We start from the raw sequence: 27,579 nt of genomic DNA, 5'->3' as shown, positions 1-27,579 counted from the left end.
TCAATTAAAATTTTTAAAAATTTCTATAAGGAATTAATTTTAACTTTCTTCATCCCTTTTACCTACACTTTCTGTTCCTCACTTTAAAAATATAGCTAATATTGATGCTTTCAGACTTCAGTATATTATGCAAGGTATATGCACATCTATCTTATTTTTCTATCTCACTGACTATTATATCCTGTTAACCACAACAATTAATTGCTAGCTGGGTGTGGTGGTGCATGTCTGGAATCCCAGTGGCTCAGAAGGCTGAGGATCATGAGTTCAAAGCCAGACTCAGCAACTTAGTGAGACCCTAAGTAATTTAGCAAGAAAAAAGGGCGGGGGATGAGGCTCAGTGGTTAAGTGCCCCTGGGTTTAATCCTCAAAACAAAACAAATAATTGCTATTCTTGTTAATGTTCACCTCTGATAGTATCTTCTCCATCTTTTTGCTATCTTATTGTCATCAATAACATAAACTTTTCAGAGGATAAACCACGTGCAGGGCCTTTATTGAATATCTGGAGTCCAAATCTATCTTATTTTAAATTAACCTAGAGTAATAGCATTACTCTAAGACTCAGATTGAATATAATTTTGCTTTTTCTACTTAGTCTTTTTGACAGTAATTGATTAACTACCATTATTCCCAGAGCTGATCTAATATCATGCCATGGGGTCAAATAAAATATTCATTATTTGTGAGTGTCTTTGGAAACCAATGGGGAGGACCAAGAAGTTAATGATCACTATTACCCAAAGGATTTAGTTTTAAAGAAGAAATAAATCTCCAAACGTAAGCCCCTCAAAATATCTGGGCAACTGTTAATTGAATCTTCACCAAACTTAGACCCATGTTTAAAGGGTGGGCTTACAGAGTATATGTAGAGTTAAAGAAAAATTAGTTCTAGCTGATTAAAAATACATTAGATTAAAATAAATTAACATTATTTCAAGCATTATAAATGAGCAAAAATCATTATTAATGGATACTATTTCTGAATCAGAAGCAATCAGAAAAGGCCTGAAAATTGTAGTTGACTTGGTAAGATGTCATATTGGAATCTGGGTTATAATTTGAGGCCAGAAACACTCATGCAGATGCCAGAACACTAAGTATCAGAAGGAATTCTTTATACTAAAAAAATCCAATTTATGCTTTTGTCTGTATCTGAGCTATTGGTGGAACCACACAATAGATTAAAACATGTTTAAAAACATGTTAAACTCTTGAAATTGAATTAGTGCTTTGCTTGAAAAGTACCAAAACTATGAGATGCACCTTAAAACTACATTTAAAATAAAATATTAAAACATTATATCCTTGTTCCACTTTCAAATGAAAAAAAAAGCCAAATATGCTCCTATTTAGATTTCAATTAAGATATTATAAGATTTAAATAGAAGAAATGAAACAGTATAGTACATTGAACACATAATAGAGTTATAAATTTAAATGATACTCATTTTTTTCAGTACATGTGTTTGACCTCTTGGCCTTTCTAGCCTCAAATATCATGTAACTGCTCTTCTGAAAATTCTGCTTTGAGCAGAACTGGTTCCAGGATAGTTACAAATTTATGAATCTGATTGAGTCCATATAATTGTTGGTAAGATCCCAAAACATCTGAAGATTAATATTTATACAAAAAAGGAAATTCTAGGTTGAAGATAAAGGGAATAGTAGTTGAAGGTGAAGGTCAGAGCTTAATGAATAAATTTATACTAGATATGTTGTTTGAAGTAAGAGAGTAAGAGAGCCTTGAACTTATAGTTGCCTTTCCTCATAATAATTAAAGTTTGCCTGACCTGTTGCCTCACATAATCCCTCAGCCAGTAGTCTAAATTTTGTTTTAGTTATTTAATTTGCAAGATAAACAAATGTCTAGTTAAGAAGTGACCTCTCATTTTGATGAGAGTCTAGTTGAATATTGACTCTTAAGATCCTTCCTGTTTATTCTGTCCTTCATTCATTCATCCACACATATTTGAAGGCCTAATATGCATTAGCGGTACACACACATAAATGCAATGTTCTCTCTATCCTTGGACAGTTTTTGTTCTCTCTCTGCTTTGGACAAAATGTTAATACTACCGTATTAATCAATCAAATGACCAATTTTTGTATAATATTACAGTTTTCAGCAAGTAATTTTAGTATTTTTTTAGTATTTTTTTTTCCTCTTTACTATAGAGATCCCAGAAACAAGGCAACCTACAAGGGAGGATTGGCATCCTTGAGAACAAGCTCTCCTCATCTGCTTCAGCATTAAAATGTTAAAATGCCATTAGCTATCCAGTGGTTCTCCTGTTAGATTTAGTGAGTACCACATGGCATTAATGAAAACCAAAATTCCATAAAGATAGAGCATATTTATTGCCAGTGTGGTACAGCAGGAAGTAAGTCAGTGATGATTATGCAGTTTATGTAAGGTGACTGCTCAGCAATAATTGCTGCAGTTCAAGCTTGAGAAGAATGTGTTAGTTGCAGCCCTGCCTCCATAGATGTAAGCAGTTTCCAAAGTGGAAGGAGAAAGACATTTGTGCTAACATATCTAACTTATATTTGGGTCCATATGTTTATTCAGCTCTGTGCACCTGGAGGAGGCTGGCATTCTACGGGCTGGTCCAGGAGGGCCTGATCAGCAGTGGCCAACGGTATCCAGTGCAACACCAGGTAAAGAGCTGAGATCTCTATATTCCTGTTTGGTTTCTGGAAAACAATCAAATGACCAATTTTTGTAAGACCAAGAATGTTGATGACTCCCTTTTGATTCTTTCTTTCCTTTGGGGAAAATATTGATTTCTATACATACATAATTATTTTGATTTTATACTTATTATTTGTTAAGAGTTAAAAACAGCATGAGGGTGTGTGTGTGTGTGTGTGTGTGTGTGTGTAATGAAATTCTTTCAAAAAATGATCTGATACCTTTCAAATGCGTAGGCCATTCTAGCCACACAGAGATGCCAGATCTGCTTCTCCCTGCACAGCAATATCCTCCTGCAGACGGAATTTTATTACCTTGGCATTCACACTGCCAAACATGACCACCTCGATTTTTTTCATTTAGAGGATAATGGGGACTGGTTTTTAATCTAAACTTTCAGGAAAGAGATTCTCCAGGTAGGGGTGCAAGGGCTGGGGTTGTGGCTCAGCCAGCAGAGTGCTAGCCTAGCACGTGCGAGACCCTGGGTTCGATCCTCAGCACCACATAAAAATAAATAAATAAATAAAGGTATTATGTCCAATTACAATTAAAAAATACATATTAAAAAAAAGAGATTCTGCCACATTAGGTAAAACAGTCAATGGATGAATAAATAAAGGAAAATTGCTTAAACTCACATTTCCTTATTCTTGCCCAATCACTAACGCAGTGTCATAAGATAAAAAATATGGCTTTTGCCCAACCCAGAAGCTTGGGAGGCTGAAACAGGAGGATTGCAAGTTTAGAGCCAGCTTCAGCAAAAGTGAAGCTCTAAACAACTCAGTGAGACCCTGTCTCTAAATAAAATACTTTTAAAATAGGGCTGGGGATGTGACTCAGTGGCCAAGTGTCTCTGAGTCTAATCCCTAGTACCAAAATAAATAAATAAATTGAAAAATATCTATATTATATATATATAATATATATATATATATATATATTTCATATATATATATATGAAATATGGCTTTGGAGGCATATTATATATGGCTTTGGAGGCCCAGCCCTATGGCTGTTTTCAGAAAGGGAGGATTACTGTTGGTAGAGACTAAATTATCCAACTAATTAATAATTATACTCTAGTTAATAATATGAATTTTCATTATTTATTCTATGACCAACATAATGATAAACTTTTGTATGAATTACATTCCTTTATTTCTCATGAAAATTATTATTACCCCCATCTTACAAATGAGGAAACCAAGGATCATGTAGATTTAAGTAACATCTCCAAGGTGACAGAATTAATAAGTAATGAGGACAGAATTAAACCAGGGTTAGTCTAACCCCAGAGCCTGTGTTTTCAGCAACTGTTTCTTCTTGTTAAATTTGTCTACCATAATCTTCTATTAATAAACCATCACAATGATGATAGTAGTTACTAATTATCAAGACATAATATGCTTAAACACTGTGCCAAGCACATGACATGTTAGTTTGATTTATTCCTCATGACAATTTTGCAAGGAACTTATTATATCTGTTTTAATTAAAAAAATCATTGGAGATGCAGAGAGGTTATGAAATATATATATAAGTTCACACAGCTTATAAGTAGCAGAGGTAGGATTCAAACCCAAATTTGTCTAGCTCCAAATCCAAGTGTATATAACCTGGATTTATTTTCATAAAATGGCTGTCTTGCAAGAGTCCATCCGAATTCAAATATGTACACCTAACATATGTACATATATACATACATAACAAATGTACATATATACATACAGAACAAATGACATAAGAATGCATGTGTAAAAAATTGTTTCCAAAGATAATCAGGTGCCTTTCAAATAATTAGGCTAAACAACATGTGCAGCTAAGGAACTATTTTTACTGGCAACTGAAAGGGCTTTCATTGATTATAATCAGCCAGCATTTGCTATTTATGAATGTTGCACAATTCAACTGAAAGTAAGTTTTGTCAGAAAAAAATGCATAAGTTGAAGCAATTTATTAGAGAGCTAATACTGCCAGATGGCAAGGAGAAGAACATAAAATAGTTCATTGAACAAATCTGCAACCCCAATGTCAATTTGAAGTGAAGAATTGATGTAGGAGAAAGTAGTTTGAGACTACCAAATGTTGCAGGATATGGAGGCATCTGGAAAAGTGAGAGCTACTCAATCAAAGCAGCCACATGAAATCATGCCTTGCTATCCTGCTTTCATTTCAGCATTATTTATTTTTTTTCTCATAGGAGCACTGTAGGTCAGCCTGTTGAGGCAGGAACTAATTTTGAATACATTCTCCCTCTCATTCGTGATGCTGGCTGGTGTATATTTCTAGGCAAATAGAAAATAGGAACTATCTATTGATTATTTCATATACCTGGCCTAGGTCTCTCCTTCAGATTCAAAAGAATGTTTTCGACAGAAGGTAGGGAATGGGTCTCCATTGCTTACCTTTCCTACTGGTAACGCAGAAGTCACAGGCCTCATGAGCCTTGCTGGCTACAGGTCAAGTCTTCTGTTTACTCAATGGTGATCTAACCATACTTTTCAACATGCTTCTGCATCAACAATTGAAGTTAAAAGGCTTTTCCTCTGCCTTCTATCCTGTCCTTTTGCTACTTTTAGATTTCAGGACTCAAAATAGGTTCTGCACTGTTTGGATGGAATATGACATAAAGATTAAGAGTACGATTTGGTGTCAGTTCTGAGTTGAATTCCAATTGCAAACTTACTTGCTGGGCGAGCATAGACTAATTGCTTAAATTCACACTTTCTTAATTATTCTTTGTTTAAATTGATTGTAATAAGAATAGCACCTATCTTATTTATTTGCCATGAAGACCAAAAAGAGAAAAAAAGGCTGAACATAGGACTTGACATATAACATTAATAAATATTTAATCTTGTTACTCCTTTTTTTTCCTGCAATACTTTTGTGCAATCTATGATATGGCCTTAATTGATAACTTGATAGCCAGAATTCAGTAGTTCTCATTTGTAGGCCCCGATACAGGTCCTCTGAGGTAGTCTGGATCTCCCTGACATCTGTTTAGTCCATTTATCCCTCGACAGCCCCTCTGGAGATGAAATAAAAAGGTTGTATTAGTTGTGGCCTAAAGAAAAGGAATGTTCCCCAAACTTGGCCCAGCCTGTCAAGTTTCTTTTGTCCTTAGTACTTCGTAGTGAGTGTGTGGTTGCTTCCAAATGGCATCCTTACACTTGTGCCTGAGCCCTTCCCATGACCAGCCAGCCACTCATTACTCTGTTCCTAGGGATACTTGTGAAGGTACTCCTGAGGGCTGTGGCTATGTGCATAAATGGGTGGAGCCTCCTTTTGCTCCAGTACTCATTTATGTGTATTTCTTGAAGTTGCTTTTTCCTCTTTTCATTCTTTTGCTTCATGACTAAACTGTTGATTTATTTTTACACTCTGTAAAAGCCTAGGATAAAGATGCCATAGTCTGAAGGGATCAGTGGAGGCATTACCAGGTGATGTTCTCTGCAGGATGAATACGTCAGGCATTAAGCTGGTTAATCCTGATTACTGACCCCTTTCTCCAGCCTTACCTCTTGTGTGAGCAGACCTGGATCATGGGCTCCCTTATTTTCTTTCAGCTTCTCATGAGACTGAGCAGAGGAAGAAAATTAGCTAAACAGGGAATGCATAGAATACAGCTACAGCCTCCTTTTCAGTTGGAAAGAGTATTAAAGGACTAGTCACTCTCTTTACAACTCTTTTTAACATTCTGAATGTGAATGCCCTGAAGAGGTTTTAATGAATGCTCTCTTGTGATTAGTTCCTAGAGAGAATCCTGTGAGGTTATAAAAAGATGGTCCCTGCCTGCCAGGGAGCTGGTCTGGCCACAGTGGGCCAGCAGCTTTGCTATCTCCTGCTAGTTTTTCTAGGATCCTCCTTCTACCTTTCATGAGATCTCAAGACTTACTTAAGGTAATAGTTACTTTTAGAGTAGGAGATGTAGTCAGCCATCCATATCCTCAGGTTCCACATCCAACCACAGATGAAAAAAAAATATGAAAAAAAATTGCATCTATACTGGACATGTGCAGATACATTTTTCTTGTCATTCCTCCCAAACAATATACTATAACAACTGTTTACATAGCATTTACATTGTATTAGGTATTAAAAGTCATCCAGAGATGATTTAAAGTACACAGGAGGATATATATAAGTCATATGCAAATACTTCACTATTTTATATAAGGGACTTAAATATCTGCAGATTTGGGTGTCCATGAGGGTCTTAGAAACCATTCCCCATGGATACCAAGGGACAACTGTAAGATGCAATTTCTCTGTCTTCAAGTGTTCAGGGAATCCCAAAGCACACAGCTGCCAAAGATAACATTATAGTTTATGGATCAAGGCCTCAGAGGATCTGGGACTAAACAGTGAAAGATAATTAGGTAGGAGAGAATACTAAGGCATTGAGGCTTAGAGAACTTTAATTTACAGTGACTAGACAGTGATTCTTAAAGTATAATTTCCAGAACAGGAGTACCAGCAATACCTAGGAACTTGTTAAAAATGCAAATTCTGAAACCCTATGTTGGACTTACCAAGTAAGAAACTCTCAGCTGGCTGTTCAAACAAGCCACCCGTGTGACTCCAATGTACCCTAAAGTTTAAAAATTCATCTAGAGTAAATATTCCTAATGTTGCCAAGTATCTTTGGAGGCCCAGAAACTGCAAGGAAGGCATCTGTTTATGATTCTTATGGGAAGCTGGGACCTTTCCCATACCAGAGAGATAAGTGATTGCTGAGAGCTGGAACTCCAGAGTCAGAATGACCTTCCTTTGAATCCTTGCTCTGCCCCTCAATAGTTGTATCCTGGAACCATTACTTAACTTTTCTAGTCTCAGTTTCTTTCTCCGTAAAATGAAGATAAGATGGGTATCTACCTCATAAGAGTTCTTACAAGAGTTAAACGGTATAATAATCACATATTACAGAATAACAAGACTGTAGTAAATAATAGCTATTTTTATGATTTTTTTTTCCAATGGATGAGTCTACCCTTGAACTTCAAAATCTAGATCCAAGTCGTTCTGAGTAGTCTCTGTCAGAAAGCTCTGTTATTATAGAGAATATTTTTTTTTTACAGTGCCTCTTTGTTTCCATGGGGGATTGCTTTTTCCCTGATTTTCTACATTTCTTTATTCTGTGGAAGATGTACACAGTTTATATGCCCTAGTTTTATAGAGGTTCATGCTCTTATTTGTCTTAGAGATTCCTGCCTCTCTAACAAAACCAGCTCCCCAAGGAGAGACTCCATGGAGACTCCTCTGATTTTTTTTTCCCCAGAAAGAAACCATGTACCTTAAGATTTTTGGAAGCCATTTAGGAGCACTGTCAACATGAATTTTTCCATCTCATGAGTGACTGCAGCCTCAGGCCTTGTTGGAGAATTTAGAAAGCATGCTGTTCCACTAACCTGCTCACCCTAGACTTCTGCCGTTGTCATGGCAATGACAGTCCTGGGAGGTGTGTACGTATCCTTATTTGGAAAAAAAAAATGAGAACAGAGATTTTGTGAGTGGGGCAGCTCCCTCCTGTCAGTGTCCTCCACTCTCACTGTCCATCTGACAGCCCAGGAGGGCCAACTCAGCTTAGAAATCTCTAGCTGAGGAAAGTTAGTCCTTGTAAGATGCAATTTCACTTTCTGGTGGGGTGTGGAGCTCATATTTCTTGGAGTTCTCTATGTAGGTTATGATGAACAAAGAATTGGTTCTGGACTTGCCTGGAGGGAGGAAGCAAGTCTGATGTAGGAAGGGGACTTAGCATTCTGAATCTAGGAGAAGCCATGAGCTTAGTGAATGGAGCTTCTGACTTCATCCATTTGTGACTTTCTTCATCTCCTTCTTAGAGGAACACTGTTTTGTTCTTGTTTTTCTTGTTTTCAGTGGGGAGAAAACTTTATTGAATGACTGTGGTGGTGCAAGGCATTGTGCTAAAAGCCTCCTGTGATTTTTTTTCTTTCTTAAATTTTATTTGTTCTTTTTAAATATACATGATAGTAGAGTATATTTTGACATATGTATACAATCATGGAGTGTTTTTAATGGTCATGTAAGTAAAGGACTGGAATTGAGATATCCTGGTTTTCTAAAATTAAACATATCTGTATAATAAATAGCTCCTGAGGATAGTTCTTTCCCTATATACCTTGCATTTTCCTGCATCTCTCTCATTTCCTTTGTACAGTTCTTCCAGGATTGGAAGCCCTGGACAGAACACAGAGTTGGGCCGTGGTATATAATAAAAGAATTTCTTCCATAATAGTGGCCCCAAACAGAGAACATTAAATGGGGACTCAGATTTATGCTCTGGGACACAAATTTTAATGAAACACATGGTAAGCGGGAAAGAGCAGCAAGAACTGTTCCCTTATGCTACAGTTTCCTTCAGATCCCACACATGCAGAGATACAGGCCAACATAGGATAAGGAAATGGAGGAGCCTCGTTGTAGTTCTTTTGATTATCATTGATCCCTTTACTGTGCCAACTACATGAAGCAATATAGTGTGGTCCCTGAAAACTTCATCCTCAGAAACAACTTTTGACTACATCTTAGAAATTATACATTTTATCCTTTTGTTTAAGAGTGTCACTTGGAACAGGAGAATTTCTGAATTACACTTCTAGTTCTCACAACAAACCATTCTTTGTAGCTGAATTTTTAAGCCCCTTCTCAGGATCAGGTTTCTGCCAGGGAGATCCTAGTGTCACAAAGGATCAGAATTTGTGGATGAGAAGGTCATTGTCTAGTTGGTGAAGGACATTTCTTCACCAACTTTGCCATCTGAGTCACCAAAGACGGCAGGCTACCTGTGTGTTTGATAGCTTTGTGGGGAAGGTGAGATGGGGTAGAGTGTCTACCTCTCATTCTGTGGGAAAGATTGATGGGATTGTTTAGAATCAATAGTCTTGGAACTCCTCTCTAGGAGGTATTTGAATAAGAAAACCTGCTTATGACCTGGGTTTAGGGCAGAGGAATACTAATAGTTTGTAATTCCTTTTAGCTTTGCATCTCTAGCAAGCCTTGCCCTGAGCCTCACCTAGTAAACTAGAAATTATAGTCTGCCCCAACAACAGCAGGAGACTTTCATGAAAATATTTTCTGAGAAACAGCCCAGATTCCAAAGGAACTTGAAAAATTCATCTTCACAGAAGCATTCAGCTTTGTGGATGAGAAGGTCATTGCCTAATCTGGAGAAACATATTCAGGTCAAGCACTGGCTAGAGACCAGAGGCCTCTAGGGAAAGGTCAGAAGATTGCTCATTGCCAGAAAGCCTGGAAATGAATGTGTGGATTGGAGATGAGATTTTCTGTGCCTCAGCACTCGGAGTCTCATTACTCACAATCAGAAAACGGAGGAGGTGGCAGAGATAGATGCCGTTCTGCTCTTATCTAAGTAAGAGCAAGAGCTTCCTCACAACAGCTCTGACTACAATGGTCTATCTCCCAGGGAGTGGGCTATGCAAAGGACAGGAGAAGTCAGTCCTAAAGAGAGAAGTGGGAGAACAAAGGATGTTTGTGCTACTGTTAAAACAGGAAATTGCGAGTTTTATTAAAAAAAAAAATCTTTATACTCAGAGGCATATTCATAAAACAGTAGAGTATGAAAAGGTAACTTTTAAGAACCAAATTTGGATCCACAAGAGAACAGAAACAATGAGAAATTTATCATTGCTAGTATTGTATCCCTTGTCTGTTGAATACCCAGTCCTGGGTCTCTCACATGAAAAAGCAACCAAACTTTAAAAATGAGTACATAAAGTCTAAATGAGCAAGTTCATTGTTGATGGATCAAGAAAATCCACCAACTTGGTCTTGCTTCCAACAGTGGACCAATCCTGTGTCCAGAGCTGTTTCTATAGGCAGCATGATGGGCCAAAGCTAAGTAGTGAGGTGACAATCCACAAATATTCCTCTCCTGTCTCTTTTGACTCTGCATCATAGATACATACTGTCTTCCCCCAGAATACCCAAAGTATCTCTGTTCCCAAACTCATCTGGAATCAGGTAACCTAAAGGTCTGTATTAAGACTAGAATTCCCATCCAGTATGAGTGACTTACATTAGATGCACACTAAATTGCATGTCAGAGAGGCCAGATTTGGGGGGCTAAGAGTATCACAAGGTATAAACAGCTCTGGGGAAGACACCTTTGAGTCTGTGAGTTCCACTCTGTGTTTGATGGTGTGCTGATGTACCAAGGATTACAGATTTTTTCGTCTTAGCTAAAGCCTATTCGTGGAGATGGTGGGGGCAAGCAAGCCTAAGGAAGATCTTTTCTTAAGAATGTGTGCCAGTGGGAGTGTCTTTGTTGGTCAACTTTTAAAGTCTTCATATCCTGTACTGATGCCCCCTGTATTATAGAACAAGAGGAAGGAAGATTTAACAATAGCTACTATTTATTGAGAACTATGATAAGCACTTCACATATATTGCATAGTCAAGCAACTTTAAGGGAGAAGTACATTGTTTCAGATAAGGATATTGGGGCTTACTTATGACTTCCTTACATTTACATAGCTAGTAAATGTGTTTTCCTCACATAAATATTCCTAGTGTCAAACAAGATGTCTACACACACTGATTCTTAAGAAATGTTTGTTGAATTCATGAACAAATACAATGATAAGGGGCAGTATTTAAACCCATACCTGCCTGCTGCTGAGCCCTATACATTTAACACATGACTATTACTTGTCCCACATGACAGGTGAAGGGAAAAGCTTAGTTGTGTCACTGTCTGAATTCCAGGCCAACTTTAAGGGTCTGTATTAATTTGACATTACTGCTATAACAAGTTACTATAAATTTAAAGATTAAAACAATACAAATTTATTATCTTATAGTTGGCAGGGCTGCATTTCTTCTGGAGACTCAATGGAAGGTCCCATTTTCTTGCCTTTTTCAATCTTTAGAGACTCTCAACATTTTTAGACTTGTAGCCCCTTTCTTCATCTTCAAAGCGTGCAGTACAGCATCTACAAATCTGTATGCCCCTCTTTCACTTTTAAGGACACTGTGATTATATTGAGCTCACCTGGATATTCAAGGATAATCTCCCTATCTCAAAATCCTTAACTTAATCCTATTAGCAAGGTCCTTTCTACCATATAACATAATATATTCACAAGTTCTGGAAATTAGGATGGGGGCATCTTTGGGGGGATATTCTTCTGCCTACCACAGGATCTTTCAAGTTTAGGTAGCAGTAGCTATGTGTGTGTGTGTGTGTGTGTGTGTGTACTACAGTAGAGGTGAAGGTAAAATCAGGTGCATATTAGGAGCAAGACGAGAGTATAGTGAGTACGGACTAGACTTTAAACCCCCTTTGAAGGCTACTAATTGTCAGAAGTCTGGTGGAGACTGATTGGTCATTCCCTTTTCCCTCCAAATTTCAATTAATTAAGAATAGAGATAAGGAGCCAATCGAAGGATCAAAGTTAGCATCAGGTTTAGTATTGGTACAAAATGGCCTGGGGTATGTGATAGGGTCTCCAACTTCCCAACTGAAAAATGGCAGTCATCTCCCTTTGTGAGAAGATGAGATGATGATATGATTATTCTCAAATATAGGCTGAGGTAGAGCAGAGAAAGGGAATGAAAATTAAGGTGGAAGAACAATGACTGTTGATGCTAACTTTGCCCATTTAAAAATGAAGCCCAAGGTCTGGGGATAGAGCTCAGTTGGTAGAGTGCTTGCCTCACATGCACAAGGCCCTGGGTTCAATCCCCAGCATCACCAAAAATAAAAAATAAAAATAAAAAAAGAAGCACAATCCATTTAATATCAGGCTTTCAGTAATCCACACCCCCACCCCAATTAGATAAGCCAATTAGATAAGCAACTCTTCCTGGGCCCAGTAATAAAATAGAGCTAAGATGATAGGTGTCTTCCTAGGACATTCCCCAAAGCATAGGACTACTGATTTGATGGGCATTCCTTTCTCTTTGGATAGAGGTGGCAATGTGGAAAGAGGAGGAAAAGAGTTCCCAGTACATTAGTATGTTAAGAACTAAGAGATACCACAGTACTCCAGGCTTAAGAACATCAGTCCAAGAGGTGGGAGGAGGCAGAAGAGGACAGAACTCTTTGGATCATTCACAGCCAGTTTGGAAGGAATCAATCATGGCACATGGTAGATAGTAAAACAATCACTGTCCACAACGGATCCAAGGGAACAGGAAAATGTATGTTGCCTGCCTTGAATGCATCTAGCATCTGTGAGTGCAAATTAAATGTATACTCAGAACTTCCCTGAAGTTGAAAAGAGGAGAATTAAGGGCCTAATCTATATGTACCTATGCATTGAGGACAGAGAAGTAGGGAGTGCTTCAGCCAATATTACTAAGTCCCATCTGTTTTCCCCCAGTGCTGCTTATGTATTGAGAACAGGAGTTATAGTGGTTTGGAGCCAATTTTATGGATACATACAATACCTTGGGATTTGTCTGATTTTTAGTGGCATCTTGCTTAAAATCTAGTTTCACACCAGTTCCCTCCTTGAGATTCTAAAGGCAAGAAGGCACCTCCAAAACTTAGGGCCTCTTTATATCTCCACAGCTTGACCCTCCACATACCACTGACAGTGATTGGGCCATGGATTCCATGAAGGAGCTTTCCTAGAGGCCAGCCTCCCCTGTGGGTCCCATGTGTCACTGGGATTTTTAGTCCAACTACTGTCCCTGTCATCTGCAGTCAGTGGGGCTGTGTTTAGTCAGTGGTCAGTTTCACCTCAATTTCCTTCAGTTAGACCAAGCACAAACTGATTTCTAAATTTGCCTTTAGAAAATTTCTTTAGGGAGGATGAGTTTTATGGTATATCCTTTCCATGTCTAGGGAATTAGAGATATAAATTAGCTTCTTTGGTCTTTCTCATGCAGAGTCACAACCTTGCCTTCAGGATAATAGCCCTCTAAATGGTTGTGATTTGAAGGGCACCAGGAAGATTCTCCCACAAGCCACTTCTCAGGCAGGTCCCCAGAACTCATGATTAACCATCACCAGCAGCATTTTCTGCTAAAATCCTTGTTTATTCCTTATCCCTACCCCTACCCCCCATAAGGAAGGGAAATATAAAGTATCCCACCCAGGGGATCTTTCCTTGGCTTTTCTTCAATATAGAATGTGGTTGTACCCCTCTATATAGTCATCAAATCATCGTGTATTAAGTTCATACATCAGGCTAGGCTCTGTTCTAATATGAATAAAATATTAAAAGTAATATAGTTCTGTCTTCATCTAGTGGATGAGGCAGAAATGTAAAGAAATAAGGTGGAAATTTGACAATGTCATATGATAAGGACCACAGTTGTGTCATGCATAGGTAGAGCAATGTCAGAGAAGGAAGCTGGAACAAATTGCCAGGGCCTGTCCATCCAGAATGGGGCTCAGGGTTTGTCACTGTCATAAGCAGTACAAACCTTATGTAAATAAAGTAAGCAGGTCTATCTTTCTCAAAAGGATCCCCGAAATTATTTTCACAAACCCCCTCTCAGCAACCATGAATAATAAATGTTGTGGGAGGCCAGAAGATGGAATTGGGAATTTAGGGGACCAAGTCAGAGATATCAACTCACTAGATATTGTAGGATGTTGAGGGGAAGAGAGATCTGGGCAAAGGAAATAATACATGCAAAAAAAAAATAGTCAGAAGTGCATAATCTGGGTGACTAGGAAGAGTGCTTCTGATAGATGGGGTGGGATAGGGCTGCTGGGAAATGAAACCAAAAAGGTGGACTAGAGTCAGATTTGTAGGGCTTTAAATATCCTGCTTAAGATCTGGGGATGTAGCTCAAGCGGTAACACACTTACCTGGCATGCACGGGGCGCTGGGTTTGATCCTCAGCACCACATAAAATTAAAATAAAAGATGTTGTGTCCACCGAAAACTGAAAAATAAATATTTAAAAAATTCTCTTTCTCTCTTTAAAAAATAAATAAATATCCTGCTTAAAAATGTGAAGTTTTATTTGCTGGCAAAGGAGGACCACTAGGTAGGTTTGTTTTTAGGAAAAGAGATTCTTTTAAGATCCCTTAGCTTTATTGAACTTTGAAAAGCTACCTATGAGATGACAGGGTGAGTTAATACTAACAACTCAAGTGTTTTTTTTACTCCCAAACCAAGAATTACAAACTTTAAGTGTCTAGAAAGGGAGAATCAAAGGGGAGATAAATGTAGTTTTTTTTTTTTTTTTTTTTTTTTTAACAAAAGGACAAGCTTTGAAAATGTTCTTAGGCAATTCTGGTGTGTTGGTGTGGGTCATGTCAAAGAAAATGTGGACAATGAAAAACAGATTTATTTAAAATTTGCCTTATGTTAGTTTCTTAAGGGAGGCAGCATTAAATAGTGCCTCAAATCCCTGTTAATACCTCCTAATAATCGTGCAAACTGTGCTCAGATTTATTAATGTGTAAAAGAGGAAAGAGCGTAGATTGTGTAATAATTAAATGAGATAATGCACCGAGTGCAGTGGCACATGCCTATAATCCCAGCGGATGGGTAGACTGAGATAGGAGGATCCCAAGTTCAAAGCCAACCTCAGCAACAGCAAGGCGCTAAGCAACTCAATGAGACCCTGTCTCTAAATAAAATACAAAAAAGTGGGGAGGGGCTGGGGATGTGGCTCAGTGGTTGAGTGCCCCTAAATTAATCCGTGCTACCAAAAAATAAATAAATAATGAGATAATGCATGCAAAATGCTCAGGACAGTTCTTAGCTTGTGGCAAACACTCAAAAATGTTATCTGAATCTTATCTCTACTCAATTTAATACTTCTGTCACTTAGCACCATGCCTCCCAGTAAAATGGAATTCAAAATGTTTTTGCTGGATTAAATGGATGGGATTGAAGTGTGTAGAGTTGGGGTGATGGTGGTGATGGAAAGAGTTTTCTCTGCATCTCGTTCTCTGTCTACTGCAGCATTCTGACAGCATCTCCATTTCATACGCTCAATGCAGAGATATCACTACTTGTCTTGAAATGGTTGCTCAAGGCTGAGAAGTGACACAGCAACACAGAGCCTGGGATTGCTGCCAAATTTTAAGAAGCACAGATTGTAATGTGAGAGGGGGAGGGTAAAGAAGAAAAGTTTGAACTAAAGGAAAGCCAGAAGCTGTTTTACTGTTAGGTAAAAGGATCATGCCTCACATAGTTCCAGGTGGGGCAGGCAGTGTGAAACCTTTGGGAAGTCACTGTTAAGTGCTGATGTTGAAGGAGAGACCCAGCAGAGGACTCAAGTCCAGGCAAGGCTGCCTTCATGAGGCTCCACATATAAAGAAGGCTCTGCTTGTCTCAGTGTCACACAGTCACTGTCTTGAGGTTCTTAATTTGTTAATAAGCTCTCCCGCCCCCAGCACACCCCATTTTCATGTGTCACTCGATCCCACAAATTATGTAGGGGGTTCAGGCTATTTAGGGCATTTTGTCTTAGCTAGTTTTTGAGCCACATCAAGTTAGTGTTTCTTTCAATGCCTATCTCTCTCTATTTAAAAAGAAACAAAAATTAGGAAAAAAAAAATCTGTTCAGAAATTTTAAAAAATGAATAATGCTTCATTACCTACTTCTAGCCACACTCCCCAGAAATAACTACTACTAAAGTAGTATATTTAGTAATAGTAGTAGTAGTAGTAGTGGGGGTTGAACCCAGGCATTCTTCACCACTGATCCATATCCCCCTACTTCCAGCTAGTGCTGTATGTCACTTAACTCAGCCTTTTTTATTTTTTATTTTGAGACTGAGTCTGGCCAAGTTGCTTAGGGCCTTGCTAAGTTTGCTGAGGCTAGTTTTGAACTTGCTATCCTCCTGCATCAGCCTCCTGAGCTGTTGGGATTACAGGCATGAGCTAAACCTCACCCTGCTCATATTGATATAATTCTATGCATAGTAGCATATAGCTTGTCTGTCTGTGTGTGTGTGTGTGTGTGTGTGTGTGTGTGTGTTTAACACACACCTAAATTGGTATATATAGATCTGCTTTATTCTTCATAAGGGAATAGTACTATGTTGTATGCTGATATTTTATTTATCCACTTTCCTTTTGCTATCTTCATATTTTAAACAATGCAGTACATATTCTTATACATATATCCTTATATCTTATCCATTCCTACTAGTACTTATAAAAGATGGATTTCCAGAAATAGGATTGCTGGGTCGTAGGCTATAAAAATGTCAAATTGCCGAGTGCAATGGCCCACACCTGTAATCCCAATGGTTTGGGAGGTTGAAACAGGAGGATTGTGAGCCTCAGCATCTGCCTGCCTCATCATCTGTGAGGTACTAAGCAACTCATTGAGACCCTTTCTCTGAATAAAATACAAAATAGGGCTGGGGATGTAGCTCAGTGGTCAAGTACCCCTGAGTTCAATCCCTGGTACCAAACAATCATCATCATCATTATCATCATCATCATCATCAAATTGGCATTCTCTTATCTGCAATTGGATTGCACTTATTATACAATTCCCTCTGCCCTCTACCTCCAGCTAGTGCTGTATGTACTTAACTCAGTGACACCACCATTAAGAGACTTAGCCTCCAGATAGAGAATACTGAAGCAGAGAGGGAAGAAAATTTACTTGAGAATAATAATAACAGCTAAAATATATTGAACACTTAAATCATGTACCATCTATTATTCTAAGTTTTATTCAAGGATAAGCTCCTCTAATCTGTTCCAACCCCAGAGATAAGGCTATTATTAGTAGTAGTAGTAGTATTTTGGTAACAGGGATTGAACCCAGAGGCACTTAGCCACTGAGCCACATCATCAGCTCATTTTATTTTTTGAGACAGGGTCCCTCTAAGTTGCTTAGGGCCTCTCTAAGTTGCTGAGGCTGGTTTTGAACTCAGGATCCTTCTGTCTCAGCCTCCAAGCCATAGGATTACTGCGCCCAAGAAGGTTATCATTATTCCCAATTTACTGCTTAGGAAACTGAGACATCTCAGGTTTAATAAGGTTATGCATCTAGTAAGAGGGGGACAGGATCTGAAGTGGGGCTGTTTGACTTCTGACTCTGCCCTTAACCACTGCACATAAGTCTCCAGAAAGTTCAATGCCAGTTACTCTACCTTGTCTGTTCCTTAAAGCTATTATTGTATTTACTCATTTACTTGTCTTTTTCAACAGTGTAACTAACCTAATATTCACATTCATATTTCTAATTCCTAGCATAATGCCTAATTTATAGTAAATAATCAGCTTAGTTGAATGAGTAAAAATGCTCCTGGAAGGTAGCTAAGTGTATCCATTTTATAGATGAAGAAATTAAAAGTCATTGTTAATTCTGCTGTCATATATAACTGATTAGAATAAATAAAATAAAATAAAAAGTCAATGTTAACCAAATGGTATAGTAGAAAATGGTAAAAACAGAAAGGTGGAGCTGATGTTTGAGCCCAAGTCTCCTTTTTTCTTTTCTTTTTGTCCTTTTTAGTTATATATGACAATAGATTATGCTATAACATAATTATAAAAGCAGGCAATGTAATTTGTTCTAATTCAGTCCCCAATATTTTATTTTCCCCTTTCTTCCTCCTACCCCCTATTCCTTCTCTCTACTGATCTTTTTGCTGTTTGCTTTGATACCTAGTTCAGTGTATCTGCCTTCCACCCACTCTGGTGTCTCCTTCAGAGGCCCTGGAGCATAACTCCCTCCCTAGCAACCAGGGCTAAACTGGAAAACTTCACAGCTGGATGTCCTCCATGACCCCTGAGGGGAAGAGTCTAATAGAAGGCGGATCTCAGGAAAATAGAGCTCCTGGAAGTACTTTGTCTAGGCTGTTGGGGTGGTGTGTGTATGTGTGTGTGTGTGAGTATGTGTGTGTCTCGGGAGGGGGGTCCTAGAGGGATACTACATAGTGGTAATATCTATCCTTATTTTAGAGTTTCTGCATGCCAGGCATTATTCTCTGTAATTTAAGAGCCTTGTCTCTTTTTAATGCTCACAATCTCATTAGATAGATATTGTTATCATTGTTTTGCATGTGAAAAAAGGGTGCTGAGAAGCCAAGTGACTTGCTTAAGATTACCTTACAAATAAGTCCTTGTTGGGAAGCTGAGATTCCAGCTCAAGTCTGTGTGATGTGCAGAACCTACATTCTCAGCATTCTGTTCCCCAAAGATTATACAGAGGGGGAATTTTGAGAAGAAGCTATAAAGGGAAACTACCCTTCCTAGATCCTGGGGGACCTTAACAACTAGGAAATAAGATTGAGAAAACCATGTAGCCTGAGCCCTGCTGAGCTACAGGGGTCATGGAAAGATGAAATGTGATTTTCTTCTTTTTTTTAAAAAGCTGACTGTGGAGAGCTATGAAGGTTTGAGACCAGCCATTCCAATGTTTGAATCTGGGTTCACAGCACATGATGTCTTTATACTCTTAACCTAGAAATGGCAGAGTTATTTTGGGCACAAAGCGAGAGAGCTTTGGCTTTAAAAATATGCCAAGTGTATTTATCTCTTCCGCTCCAAGATTACTGAAAATTAGCCCAGCTGTGGCCTGAGGCACCAAACAGCCACAGAATCTTATTACAGATCAGCTCAGCCCACCCAAAGAGAGTGGAACACCCAAGAGTAGCAGCTCCAGTGGCTCTTAGGGAAGGGTATAGGATCAGCCTCCCGCTTGCCAAGCCTTGCTTGCAATCTCACTTACTCTATCCTCCCCAGCTATTCTAGATTTCAAAATGCTGGACTGTGATTCCAGTTCAACTCTGTCTCCCACCACTTCTCCCAAGGCTTTACAAGAAGTTAAAAAAAAAAAAAAAAAATGAATGAATGTATGAATGAATGAACCAACAAATGACAATTGGATTATTACTAAATAACAGTGGGACAAGAATTTTTCAGCTTTATTGTCAAAACCCTGTGCAATTCAGGGCAAATCATCTTGCTGTAATTCAAATCTTCTGATTTCTTTCTTTCCTGCTGGAGATCAAATCAAGACCTGTGCCTGCTGGGCAAGCACTCTATCACTGAGCTACTTTCCCAGCCCCAGTCTTCAGATTTCTTACATATAAATTAAAATCCTTTAAATACATATTTAAATACATTATAAATTTAATTAATTAATTATAATAAAGTAAGTGTATTTAAATAAATATACATTGCCAAGTGCTCAATAAACTGCTTGACTCATGATGAGCAATCAGTAATCCTTAAACAAATAAATGACCTTTTTTTGCTCTGATCTTGTTAATAAGAAAAATTGAATGAGGTTTTACTTTGTGTCAAAGAGTGTGCTATGGACTCTATAAGGACAATTACATTTAATGGTAAAACAACCCTAAGAGATGGGTGCTATTATTATTTTCTTTATAGTTGAAAACAGGCCCAGATACATTAAGTCTTTTGCTGAACATAATTTACATGATGTACTGGGGCTTAAACCTAGATATTCTAATTACCTAGCCTAAGATGTTAGAAAGAACAGGGAGTATATTTTTACATTCCTTTCTTTCCAGGGAAAATTCTTTCCATTGTTCACTGAAGCACCAGGGAAACACTGGAAATGCTAAGCCAGGTGTTGGTAGCTTTCTCTCTCTCTGATTGAGGACAGGATTTGGATTTCAGACCAGGATTCTCCTGTGTTTTGTGGCTTATTACTAAGACAAGCTTTGCCCAATTCATAAAGGATTGGGAGGAGGAGCTCATCCAGTCGGTTTACAAACCCCACAAATGGGATGGGGGTGGGGAGGTAGTTGGAAATGTTTTACAACCTGGTGTTTCAGCGGTTTGAGGGTGGATGGCTTTTGCCTTTGGTCAGGCTATGCATGTGTAACTCCACAATCTGTTAAATTCTGGGAGAGAGAGGCAGAAATAGAGACACAGAGAGATTAAATGGTCGCTCAAAGCCAAAAGGTGCAAAGGAAATCAGAGCTGCTTGAAAGCAGACAGGGGTTGGCTTTCATGGTAGAGGGGACAAGGACAAGGAAAAGTGAAGGCGTCCCGTCCCCGGGCAGAAAGCCTCTGGCTTTTCATTTGCAAACGGAGGATCTGCAAAGTCTTCAGAGCCCTGATTCTTCCCAGGGCAGTCGGAGACTGCAGCAGCAGGCCCCCGCACCAGAGAAGGAGCAGTCCAGGGGAGCAATCTGACTGGGCCGGAAGCGGCTGTAATCATGTAATAGCTTTTGCTAGCTGCACTGACTTAGCGAAGTGGGCGGTAGGCCGGCTCCAGAGTGCTGTCTGGCAAGACAGTCCCCAGCTTAAATCAAAATGATGGGTTTTCTGGAAGCTCTTTATTAACCTCCGCACTGAAATCCCAGAGATGGTAACAAAGGAATGAATGGGGAGTGAAGGGGCGGAGCTGAAACCTGGAGACTGTGCTGCGATTTTCCTGACTTGTCACTCCCTCATCCACACCCCTCCCCCCTCCTCCTCCCCTCCTTTCCAACTGATTCTAGCTTAGAGGATCCTGCCTACCTCTCTGTGACTCCCAAACGATAACAAAATAGTTAATAACCATAAAATTGCTATTATTGTATTATGTTTCAGGAGAGTTTCCAAGGACCTTGCTGTACAGCTCAAGATTATCTCTTGACTGGAGCCTGCCTAGATTTGAGTTTTAGGTTCCACCAGTTAATAATCATGTGACCATCTGTCCTAAGTCCATCAATAAAAGACATAAAATGTTAATGTCTGTTTTATATGGTTCTAGTGGAGAACCAAAAAGAGAAAACATGTAAATCAGAAAACTCTTTCCTGGTCTTGGTAATCATCTAGAGCAGTTCAGAATGGGGATTCAGGGTGAGTCTTACAAGCATGTCATTTGCTTCAAAATCTTAGAACCTTCCCTGGCATTTGATTCCCAATCAGTCTTGGTCCTGGGTCCAACTACATAAGCTCAGGCAGCCAGGCTTAATTTAACATGCAAGAGGAAAGTTAGGAATTTTGCCAGAAAGACTCCTGAGCAGGGCCAAAGTGCATTATAGGATTACATGAAGTGGCCAACTACAACTGGAGGACAATTTTTATAGTAAAAGATGAAGATATATGTGTTTTTTAATAAAACAAGTTGTGCTGGGCTATAATTCCAGCATCTTGGGAGGCTGAGGAAGGAGGATAGCAAGTTTGAGTCCATCCTGGGCAAGTTAGTGAGGTCCTGTCCCAAAACACAAAATAAAAAGGGTTGGGTATTTAGCTAAGAGATGTAGCACACCTTAGTTCAATACCAAATACTGCCCCCCCCCCCAAAAAAAAAAGTATGTTCTGATTTTTAAAGTTTTTTTTACTTTTTGTTCTTAAAATTTTTGATACATCATTATACATAATAGTTATAATAGTGAGATTCATTGTGACATTTCTATATAGGCACATAACATAATTTGGTCAATTTCATTCTCCAGTACTTCTTTTTTTCTGACTTTTAAATGTATCCCTATTCACTGTGAAGACATTGACCAATACTATCCCCACCAAAAGAAGCATCACCATTTTTTTAATAATTATGATCATACTCTACTAAAACTTTTTAAGTCCCATTAGTTTTAATCTGAATGTCTGGGAAGGGCTCTGCCTAAAGATTCAGATTCCCACAAACTTGATGTCTGCCATAAATCCTCTTTCTAGGCTCTTATTTGGGTCTTGACTGCATCTCAGTCTCATATTTGAGGGTGAGTGAAGTCCTGGGAGCACTGGGGAAGGGACTTACAGGAGATCCCTGGAGGGAGGAAAGGAGGCAACATTGAAAAAAGAAATGCTTCCTCCATTGATCATTTGTTGGGATTGGCCTCCAGCCTGGATTCCATCAGAAATGATTTATCTTCCCTTCTCATCTTCTTCAGGAGGGATTATGTCCTTGAATCTGCCCCAAAGGCAGGACATTTTATAGGCAAAATCAGCCAGGGTTCTTCAATGTTTTAAACAAAAGGAACTCAGATTAGGAGGTCAATAAATGCTGTTTCAGACTCTGGAGCTATCCTTTCACCTGAATGATTCACAATTGAGATGCTGCTGAGCCAGCCCTCAGAGACATTTTGCTTAGACAACAACCAGAACATGTTAGGCACAATGTCTGTGAGGGACTGAAGAAACCACATCTTGTTCTGCTCTGTAGAAGCTGAACATGTGGAGGATGCACCTGAATAGATCTCTGATTGCTTCTTGGAATTTAGGCTGAGTCAGACTCATGCTCCCAGCAAAGGCTTGAGAAGCTTAGTGGCATGTAAAAGAAATTGATTAACTCTTGATGGGCTTGCTGTGAGGGACTCCCTAGGCCAATAAACCTGGCCAATAATGTTCTTTAACTCCACAAAATGAAGGCATTTCTGAGCTCTGCATTTTTTGAATGTCAGCCCTCAGACCTCAGGTAGTCCTGTATATACCTGGAAAATTTTTTATTCTGGGCTCTTGTGAGGGCAGAGCTGTGGGGTGGTGCTGAAGCCCTCTTTTAGGCACCAAATCAGAGGATCTTAACCATTTTCTAAAATATTTCTTTCTTTTTTTTCTTTTAATCTCAGTCTCTCAGAGAAAGGGTCCATATTTAAAGGTTAATAGGCAGATTTTGGTTCAATTGCAGATCTGATTATCTTAGACAAATAAAATTCAGCCTCCAGGAAAAAAGTATATATCTATTGCCCCATCCCCAAACTGCTATGGTGTCAGTTCTGGCAGGATAAGCATGGTATAAGGGAAAGGGTTGGAGGGAGAAAAGAAAGCTGCTTATGCCTTCTCCCTACTGCATGCTATAAATTCACAATATCCTTATCTGGCTCTCCTAATCCCAAGAGCTGTGCCATATATAGTTAGCCATATGTGATACCATTTATGGAGCTCTTACATTGTGCTAAAGATCAACTTAACACTTTACATGCATTACCTCAGTGTCTGTGGGAACTCCAAAAGTGCCATCAGTGAAGAGTTGTTTGGTCTGCTAAAGAGTAGGTGCCACTTCCACTTCTCACAGCAGTCCTTTTATTCATTCGTCCATGTTCAACCCCAGGGCTGCATACGATTTACCTATCCCAAAGAAAGAACTGTAAGGGCTCATGGAGAGGGTTTGGACATTTTATTACTAATGCCCTCTTCAGTGGTGGCAGGCCGGGATACAATGAAGGGCTGCACCATGCCTATAAGCAGGGGAAATATATAGGATAGTTTCACACCCACTGTGCAGGTGGGTTTCTATAGATGTTTTATGATTACACTCCTTTACTTTATAACCACAATCATTCTGCTTTGATCTTCACCTGAATATTGAAGACAAGAGAAGGAGCCAGCTTCCCCTCTCCATTTCCTTCATTATCATTCTGTAGAGTCTTATCCCATTGCAAGCTTTTCTAGGCACTGATTAGTATTTAGTCTAATAGTCCAACAAATATTTATACACCTGTTCAGACCAGGAGTTTTCTAAACACTTGTTATACATTGGTGAATAAGCAAATATATTTCCTGCCTCTGTAGACCTTATGGTGATAAATACTACTAGGTGAAGGGGGTACCACTTGTCTAGAATGGTCACAGAATGCTTCTCTGAAGTTATATTTAAACACAGACTTGAAGAATGAGGATTCATGCTAAAAATGGAGGGGAGATCATTCAAGAAAAAAAGAAACCATAAGTGTGAAGATCTTGAGGCAAAAACAAAAACAAAACAAAACTCCAAGAGGCATTTAAAGAACTGAAAGAAGGCCTGTGTGGCTGGAGTATAGTGGTAAAAGGAATATGTGGAGATTTGGAAAATAAAAAATATCAGATTATTGAAGAGACTTTTATGTTGTATTAAGGAGTTTGAGGGTTTTTTTTTTTCTTCTCAAGGCAGTAGAAAGTCTGAATAATTTTAAACAGGAATGATCTAATCTAACTTCTATTTTTAAAGGATTTTACTGAACGTATGCTATACTTCCCTTTTTAAAGAGGGAGAAAGACTTAAAGGAATAAAGATGTCTTGGGCTACTGTGTGGAAGATTGAAGAGAGGCAAAAACAGAAGCAGGTTGAACAAGGAGGAAACTATTGGTGTACTTTATTAAAGGGATAATGAGGTCCTAACAGAATGAAAATGGGGAGAAGAGGACACAGACAAAATATATTTTGGAGGCAGAAAAGACAGGTGTTGATAATATATTATAAATAGAGAATGGAGAAGAAAGAAAAATGACTCTGAACTTCCTGGCTTGAGCAATGGGAGATAAATAGGGTATCACATACAAAAAAAAAAAAAAAACAAAAAAACGAAAAGGTTTAGGAAGGAGAAGATAAGAGGAATTGAGAGTTTGATTTCAAATTCCTTCATTTTGGAATCTCCATGGAATTCCTATGGAATTCCCACTTTGGAGATATCAGATAGGCAGTTAGATATATGATATTAGAACACAGAGAGATGTGAAATACAAATCTATTTCTCATTGGCATATTTAGATGGAATTTATACCCCTAAACATGGCTGAGATCTCAAAAGGAGAGAGTAGAAAGAAATTAGAGAAGCAGGTCTAGGGACAAACCTCAGGAAACATCAACACATACCAGAGGAGTATCCTGCAAAGGAAACTGATGAAGAATAGCCAGAGAGAAAGGTCAGGAGAAGGTTTTGTCTCTGGGGAACCAGAAGGTGGAAGTATGGAAGATCATTGAGCTGAAAGCAATTAAGATGTCCTAAATGCAGGAATTCTCTCTGCCTTCCTTCTGTTTTCCTAAAAGCTGAACATAGATTTACAAAGATAAAAGATTTCCCCCACCTTCTGCCAGGGAAAACAAAGGTTAACCACTGAGGACACCATTGGATTCAGCTTGGAGGTGGTCCCAGAGGAGTCTATGTTAACAACCTTTACCAACCAGTCTTTGTCTGCCATTTATTTGCCTTGCCTCAAGCTGCTACCCATAGGGACTCAAAGTCCTCTTTCTTTGTTTTGTCACTTCTCTAAAAGCTTACTGTTCTTTGTTGCAGATGCTGTAAGCTGAAATTCAAAGCTACCTCTTTGAGAACTACTACCTCCCTGGGTGTTTCTTATGTACATATGAAACATACATGTTCATAAACTTGTTTGATTTCTCTTGTTAATCTGTCTTGTGTAACAGAGCTCTCAAGTCCAGGGCTTATTCTTCTCCTATATGACAAAGAAATAGTAAGTGTTTCAGGAAGGAAATGACAAATACTTCTAAGAGGTCTAGTAAGATAAGGACTAAAATGTGACCATTGATTTTGGAAATAATATAGTGAGCTTGACATGAGCGATAATTAGAGGACACTGAGAAGTGATAAGGGAGTAAAACATGGAAATAGCAGATGGAGATACTACCAAACTGCAACTGAACATAAACGGATTATTTGGAAGAAGTTTTCACATCTCCACCAAAGGAGCAGCGTCAGATACATAAACACTGCTGCATGTCAAAGAGTTCCAGGGTCATGACTCCTGGGATCACTCTGCCCTGACATGCCATTACTCTTCTTTTCTGCTCTGACTCTGTGGTATGTCTTCCAACTAGACTCTTGGGAAAGCCTTGTATTGAAAACCCCCATGGGTGCATAATCATTTCCCCTAGGTTCAGTGCAATTTTCACCTCTTCTTTTAGATCCCCCTACCTTTCTCAAGTAAAATGAGTAAATTTTCTTCTCTGGAGTCCCACTATATGAATTCATTGTTGTTCCATGTATTAGACTGACTTACAATTGCTTAAGTGTATGTCCCAACTAGACTGTGACCGCACTGAGGGAGGGGACTTGGTTTGGAAAGTGAGATTGGCTCCCAAGTTTTATCCAAACAAATAAGACCATTTTACAACAGGATTCCCTTCTCTTATGTGGTGCAGTATCTATCTATATTCCACTTTTTCCCATCTCTTGTTTGTTCCATCCCACCACCTCTCAAGATTATTACAATAGGATTAGGACTGACTAATTGGTTTAAAAGTTTATTTATGTTTTAGGTAGAGTACAAATCAAAATACATTTGTAACAAAAGTTTTCTCTAATCCATGCACCAAAAGCTGCATTTTCTGTTTTAATCCAATATATTTCTTATCTTGTATTTAAGTAAGTAATATGAGTAAGATCATCATAATCATGTTGTTTAGGAAATTCATCACAACAAATAAAAAATATGTTACTAGAAAACTAAATTCTTGGACACCCTGGTGAAAAAAATCTTCCATCCTGCTGATTTCCAAACATTGGCCCTCCCCTCAGATTTCAAGAAATAACCCACAATTTTGGGGGGACCCAGTTGTCTGTACAGCTTTTCTTGTTCTCTCCCAGTAGAGTGGCTTTAAGGGCCTATGTTGACCCTTACTGATTTTTTTGACATTTTATCTTTCAGAACCAGAGGCAGGAGAGGTGTCCCCTCCAGTCGGTGCTGGAGTCAACAGCAACAGCTGGACCTTTAAATACGGACCCGGCAACCCGAAACAATCCGGTCCCGGTGAGTTGCCAGACAAATTCATTATCCCAGGATCTCCTGCGATCATCTCCATCCGGCAGGAGCCTACTAACAGCCAAATTGATAAAAGTGACTTCATAACCTTCGGCAAAAAGGAGGAGACCAAGAAAAAGAAGAAAAAGAAGAAGGGCAACAAGACCCAGGAGAAAAAGGAGAAAGGGAACAGCACGACTGACAACAGTGACCAGTGAGGTCCTCAAATGGAAACAAGCCACTTAGCCAGTTTTTGTAATAATGGCAAATCTCTTCCCATGTAGCAACTCCCCGCTCCCTTCTCCTATCAACATGAGCCCTCTTAGAGACCTCAGAAATCTGCAGAAAGTTCCCCTGTATATGTTTAGACCAAATTTAACAGGTTTTGTCTTAAAAGCTTTCCTAAGTCTGGTGTTAACTCTTTCTCTCCACTCTGGCTTGTTTTCAGAACCTAAAAAGCAGACCCAAGTTTCCTTTCTCCTCCGCCGCAAAGGAGAAGCATCCCAGTCCCGCCAGTGAGAGGTTGGACTCTCTGCCCTG

General features: G+C 38.9%; 1 protein-coding gene and 1 non-coding gene across 2 annotated transcripts in view; both read left to right on the top strand.

Annotated features, from left to right (window-relative positions):
- Pcdhac2 (protocadherin alpha subfamily C, 2) overlaps window positions 1-27,345 on the top strand; it is a 39,428-nt gene extending 12,083 nt beyond the window's left edge. The window contains exons 3-4 of the mRNA XM_076855961.2: window positions 2,573-2,661; window positions 26,947-27,345. Of these exons, the coding sequence (XP_076712076.1) occupies window positions 2,573-2,661; window positions 26,947-27,257 (400 nt within the window). The 3' untranslated portion in view covers window positions 27,258-27,345. The remainder of the gene's footprint in view (window positions 1-2,572; window positions 2,662-26,946) is intronic.
- Window positions 12,369-12,434, top strand: Trnav-cac (transfer RNA valine (anticodon CAC)). Its single transcript has one exon. It is a non-coding gene; the product is annotated as a tRNA-Val (tRNA).
- Window positions 27,346-27,579: the final 234 nt, after the last annotated feature.

The sequence above is a fragment of the Callospermophilus lateralis genome, chromosome 5 (assembly GCF_048772815.1).
Source record: "Callospermophilus lateralis isolate mCalLat2 chromosome 5, mCalLat2.hap1, whole genome shotgun sequence".
Taxonomy (NCBI): Eukaryota; Metazoa; Chordata; class Mammalia; order Rodentia; family Sciuridae; genus Callospermophilus; species Callospermophilus lateralis.
Note: the sequence above shows the minus strand (reverse complement) of the source record. Positions and strands in the feature narration are given on the sequence as shown.